The sequence below is a fragment of the Rhea americana genome, unplaced genomic scaffold (assembly GCF_003343005.1).
Source record: "Rhea americana isolate MKP2758 unplaced genomic scaffold, rheAme1 scaffold_187, whole genome shotgun sequence".
NCBI classification, from domain to species: Eukaryota; Metazoa; Chordata; class Aves; order Rheiformes; family Rheidae; genus Rhea; species Rhea americana.
Window position 1 is genome coordinate 970,572 of NW_028186005.1, and position 6,189 is coordinate 976,760.

General features: G+C 44.4%; 1 protein-coding gene across 1 annotated transcript in view; it reads right to left on the minus strand.

The window, feature by feature from the left end:
• MRPL23 (mitochondrial ribosomal protein L23) overlaps positions 1–4,898 on the minus strand; it is an 11,041-nt gene extending 6,143 nt beyond the window's left edge. The window contains exons 1-4 of the mRNA XM_085302160.1: positions 4,823–4,898; positions 4,572–4,694; positions 4,008–4,090; positions 2,094–2,167 (exon numbers count right to left, since the gene is read on the minus strand). Coding sequence (XP_085158286.1) covers positions 2,094–2,167; positions 4,008–4,090; positions 4,572–4,694; positions 4,823–4,848 — 306 coding nt within the window. The 5' untranslated portion in view covers positions 4,849–4,898. The remainder of the gene's footprint in view (positions 1–2,093; positions 2,168–4,007; positions 4,091–4,571; positions 4,695–4,822) is intronic.
• Positions 4,899–6,189: the final 1,291 nt, after the last annotated feature.

Sequence of the window (6,189 nt, forward strand, 5' to 3'; positions counted from 1 at the left end):
AAAAAAAAAAAAAGGAAAAAAGAAAAAAAGAAATGGAAAAAAATAGACAAGTTTAAATGTTAAAGGAGTTAACAGATAACAGCAACAATGAAAAGAACAAAGAGATCAGGAATGAAGTGAAGGGAGAATGCACAGATCCAACTTCACCAACGGAGTCCAAAAACTGATGAGGATTCCCTAACGTTAGATGCTGCGCAATAAACACAAAAAAGTAGGCCTGGCTCCCATTCATGAGACAGCTGGACAGCAGGACATTCTTAGAAAACTTGTCTAAAGGATGACACTGGGACATGACAGTGCTGTACAGGGTGACATATTATCTTATGCAGCAGCCCTCAGCCATATTATCACAAGGCTCTGTGCCCAACATACAAAATGAGAGGCTGGAGGAGCTTAACAGAGCTACTGCTGTCCAACTGCTTTCAGTACGAACCTAGTTTAGATAATCCTCCATGCCGGGGACACTGTAAAGCTATCCACAAGGTGGTAGTATCTGCTGCAGGTTCAGATGTTCGCTCTGAAGTGAATGYCCAACAATGCTGCACTAAATGGGTGACTTGCTCCATAGAACAGCATCATTTTGCTTCCAACTCCTTCCCCCTGCATTTATCTGTGCATTGCAGACTTAACCTCCTCCTCAGCACAGTAGACCAAAATAACTTCATTAAATACAGTGAAATAAAATTTGAAGACTGACCAAAACTCAGTAAAGATGCACACCTGCTTCAATCCTTGAAATGGAGTCTCTAAAAGCAAAAAACATCGCCAGCAAGAGGCTGTGACAGTAGAAAACTGCCTACAATTACCTACTAACCAACAACACAGAGAAGTCAACTTGTAACTAGCAGATATAAGATGGTTCCTTGTACTCATCTCCTCAGCTGTGTTCTCAATGGGTCATTTGTATCTGATGTCTCACAGACAACAGCCTTCCTTCCATCAGGGAGAAGTTCTCCTCTACTCAGAGCACAGACCCTGTCTTCCTTGAAGAGGTATGTGTTTTTCCATTAAGATAGCCATCATAATGCAAAATTTTCACGGAGAGGATGTTAGCTTTAACTTCAGCATAGTAAATCAAGGTTAGGCGTGATTTAAATATAAATCTGTTGCTTTTTATTAACAAGCTATTTTACACTATTCCTTCAAAGATAAAGGCTGTCTAGTGAAATATGTTGTCCTCACTTTTCTTTCCATCCCATCCCCAAAAGAGCCTAAAAGAAAAACTTCCAAGCTCATTTAAACTCTGCAAAAATAGGAAATGCCAGATTTCCAATTGTCTGTACACCTTTAATTGGATCCCAAGTGCATATGAATTCTTAAGTAGTCTTTAAACTGTAAGATCATGCAATGTTCCCCACACAAGAGATTCTTTGTACGGAGTAACACTGAGGTTGCATTGCCAACAGCAATTTTAAATTTATGATTTTGCAATATAAATAGCAGTCCTTTAATGTAATTTCTATATATGAAGGGGGGGGGCTCCTTGGTTGGTTGGGTTTCTTTTTTATGTGGGGACAGGTAAGCCCAAAAGTCTAAACTGTAACATGATGTTGTTACGAAAAAAAGTTGTATGAACATTAAGCTTCTTTTCCACTGGGCAACCAACATATGTTTTAGAATGCAGCTGAGCCACAAAGCACACTTGCTAGACATGACTAAAAGCTCTCCAAGGAATATGCCTTAACCTTCTCCAGGATCCGAAGAGCTTTAATAAAAAGTTCTACACCCTTACACTATATTCTTTCACTTACTGGACATTTCAGCAATCAACCACAGAAGCGGTGAACCTTCCAGCACACTGAGTACTGGGTCAGCCTGAAACTTACYGGCAAAAGCACCATATGACATCAGACCATAACTTACATATAGGCCTCAAATAAAATGGGACTTGAAAACTAATGAGTTATTTGAACTTGCTTCTTACATTAAGTCATTTAAATCAGTAAATCTCTTTATACAGTCTGGCAGGTATTAACGATGATGCCATTATTAGAGGATTGGCAGAAATATGCAGCCCACCAGACAGTTCACTGAATATTACTTCTAGATTGGCTGATCAACAGTCCCTTCCAACAAGCACACACTTAACTCACCAGCTGTACATAGGCGACCTTGTAATCTGGCTTCTTCACTCTCTGATTCTTGTGATTTCTCCTGTTGTGTGCACCTTCACAAACAAAGAGAGTCCCACCATTACTTTCCAGAACTTCCAAGTTCCCCAAAGCACAGCCAAGCTGAAGGGAGTCTTCATTAGTTTTGATTTACCATTAAGAGGAACATTCTCTCCTCAACACTAATACAGACACCCCTTTCAGCAGTATTGCAACTACTATATATATACACTAAAATTGGTAAATACCACTCTCCTCGCTTACAGGTGGGGAATTAGGGCACCACCATACTCAGGCTGCTAAGGGCAACGGTGGCTACACGATCACAGAGAAAGTTTGCAAGGGAGCAAGGAGATAGGTCTCCCAAGTTGAGGAGGGAGGGAAGGAGCAATAAACAGTCCCCCCTATAACAACTGCTTTGGGGACATAAGGAGGAAATGCTTGCTAAACAGCTACAAACATTTCACCTCTTACTAACGCTCTAGAGCATGATCTACTGTTTTACTATTTCTGTCAGGAAATTATACTCAGAAAAAACAAAGCATTCTGACTTTCAGCAAGTATGCTGGTCACTGCTAAATCTCCAGTTCAATTTATTCTGCATGTTAGACAGACCTTAAAGATCTCAAGTTATTACGCTTTCTTACTCCTTTCTCCTTTTATCCCCATGTATATATATTTTACCACCACTTCTGTTAGCAGTGGTGGACAAACTGGCTAAAAGGACAAGCATGAATATTTTCCAGTGCTGTTTAGAACCACAAGTGTTTGGTATTAAGGCTTCATTTAATTTTATTTTTTCATGTAAGCATACTACAGATACTCTCCTGTTTTCTTTTCTTTCTTTTATATGTTCCGAGGAGTTTTACAACCATTTCTTGAAGCTTTTTCCTTCATTCCCATTTTTCTCTATCCCAGCTTTTTCCCTATCCCTTTTTTTAAATTAATCCCTATTGCTACCATTATGAATACATTAGCCAGTTCCTTTGCCAGAATAAGTTCCTTTGCCAGGAAAAGAAAAATTCAGCCATCAAAGATGTCCTAAATAATCATATTTCATTTGATTAACACAGTGCCTAATGATCAAAAAGGAAATGACATAAGAAGTATCTTCCCAACTTTGTAATGCATCCAAACTGTACTCAGAGATGCTCTGGATAAGGAAATATTAATATGTGGAGGTGAACATAGATATAGTTTTTATTATATTCAGTTAGAATGGTCTGCCTGCTCCACCTGGGGTTCAGAATAACTTAAAACAAACAGGAGGGATGCTTAGGTTATTCTGGGGTGATAGTGCTGGGAGGGATCGTGAGTAGAAATGGCAGGTCTGTAGCAGCCGTGCAATAACTACAAGCATTGAAGAACTCAAAGTCTGTTAAGATGTTTTTCTCATTTTATGTAATAGTCTAATAGAATATTTTACTTCTCTCTAAAAAATTTGCTTTTTGTTAAACCATAACACATCCTCTAGGGGCTTCCTGGGTAATCTCAGATGACAGTCATAGGCTTTTTTTTTTTTAATTATCAATTTTATTAAAACACTTGAAAACAGTTCCCATTTGAAGTGAGATACCCTGTGGTCTTTACGGAAAAATGGTCGCAAGTACAAAACCATACTGCAGAAGCTAGACAAAAATCAAGCTTTTAAGACTTTTCAAATTCAGATTTTTCTTTATAAAATTAAACTTATATCAATCTAATCAGATCATTCAAATATGCAGCACTGCATATTTGCTTTAAGGAACAAATAAACCACTGAGTTAGTAGTTGTCACCAGGTAAGTAACTAGAACCAAAGTACGCTAAAATCTAATAAAGTTTTTGACAGCAAAAACCTCTGCAGGATGTGCAGGGAAGCTGTAGCTCTCCCTCTTGGTTATTCAACTACACTTACCATATTGAATCCTGGTCCTCACTGCCACTACTGGCACATTGTATATTTTTTCAAGGTAATTCTTGATATCCACTTTTGTCATTCTAGGCAAAGGGAAAACATTTTGCAGAAAGGAAAGAAAAAAGTAAGTACCGAACTAAAATCAAAACAGAGACAGAGTATTTRTAGTCTAATTGACGGGCTGGAATAATTGCGTCTTCTTTTGACCAAGGCAGCATTACTGCATGAAAAAATAAACTCAACATAGATCACACGCTGCCAAAGCAAGTCGTAATTTAGGAAGCGTAACAACTCTGAGCGTTTTACTTTGTAAACCTTCCACAGCGAGGGCCCCACAGATCCCCTGCGTCCAGAGAAGCCGGGCCCCCTCTCCCTGTGCGAGTTACCGAGACCACCGATCTTTCGGAGGGGCAGTCCCCAACCGCTTCAGGCCCCGCCACGGACTTGAGCGCTCCAGCGGCGGCGGCGGCCAGGCCGGCCGGGACGAAAGCGCCCCCCGCTCCCCCCCCGAGCCCGCCAGCCCGCGCCGACCGGCCCGAGCCGCCGCGGGCCGCCCGCACTCACTCCATGGAGACGCGGAACTGCGCCGTGTCCGCCGGCTGCGGCACGCCGGGCCGCACCGCCACCATGAAGAAGTTGGGCCGGAAGAGCCGCAGCTGGGGGCCGCCGGGCTGGAACAGCGGGTACCTGCGGGGACACACCGAGCCGCTGCCTCAGCGCCGCGCCGCTCCCCAAGACCCCCTCCCTCCCCACGGCCCGGCCCGGCCCGGCCCGGCGCAGCCTCCCCCGGCCCGCGCCGCCCCGCAGCCCCTCACACGGCCCTCCTGACGTGCGCCGCCATGGCGCAGCCCGCCCGGAAGCGGCGCCAGAGCGGCTCCCGCGGCGGCGGCGCCCCCTGCCGGCGCGGCGGGGCGCGGCGGGGCGCGGCGGGGCGGGCGGCCCTTCCCCGCCCGCCCTTAGGCCGCTTCCTTTCTCGAGAGGAAATGAGGAGAAACTATTCTTTAATCAATCGTTTGGGAGCAGTCGCGGCTTGCGAAAGGCAGAGAAATTTTACGAGGCGAGCCCAAGGGCGGGTTCAGAAAGCAGCGTGTCTCGGCCTCGAGGGGCGGGGGCGATCCATCTCCCTGAGGGGGATGCTCCCCCCCCAAAAAAAAAAGAAAAAAAAAGCGAAGAAAGCAAAATCTTACCCACTGYGTACCCGAACAGTGTGTAAGCCTGCAGTCCCTGACTTCCATTCGCATGGTCTGAAGTCACTGTTCTTTTTTCCTCCTTTTCCTCATCATTACAGGACRTACAAATGATACATTAGGGGGGCGAACAGCCATCCGAAAGAGCCAGAAATGTGAGAACATAGAGGAGAACCAGCAGCTTTGGTTGATTTCGCTCTAATGAAATGATTCGAGATTGGCAAAGAGAACAGCAGGCCCTATGGAGGAGCTCGAGGCCTGAATTTAATAACAGCTTTTTTGTGTGTTTCTGGCCCAGTCTGGGGGGAACCAGACTTTGATTCTACGTTGAATTAACCAAAGAATTCAGACTCTGATGGTAGATTTTATTACAYGCAAGGTTTTAGTTGCCTCAAACTCTTCAATACAGTTTCTGAATCAATGTTACTCCATGTGGCAGTGACACAGCTRCACTTAAAAAACCGTGTTGAAAACTACCACTTCTGTGGACCTATTCCTTCATTCCCAGCTCTTTGATTCCTGTTACTGCTCAGCCTTTCAAGTCTACTTCAACTGTGTTTGGCATCCGGACAGACACGTAAACYGGGAGCTCCCCCAGAACAGTTGGTCCTTGTTGTCTGCCTGTATCATGGCTGCAAGACAGCCCCTTGGCCTGGTTCTGTGTTAACTATACTGAACCTCATTCCCAGCGGTAGATCTGGATCACTTGCTCCTAATAACTGARGGTTTGGTCCAACACCCAAATCCTTGGCAAAATGGGATGCCACTGAATAAAGTACAAAACACCATTCCAGAGAGCTGGCATTGAAGTAGACACTGGTCGCGCTTTATTTACAAAATCCAGAGATTTGTACACAGCAATCTACAGAATGGCATAGGGCTGGTGTCAGGAGATTAGAGGACACRCTGAGCAGGTATTGAAGATGCCAGCAAGGAGTCATCTCAGCTCCAGGGGGAACCTGCTTGCTTTTGATTCAGGAAACCACTGGACTTCT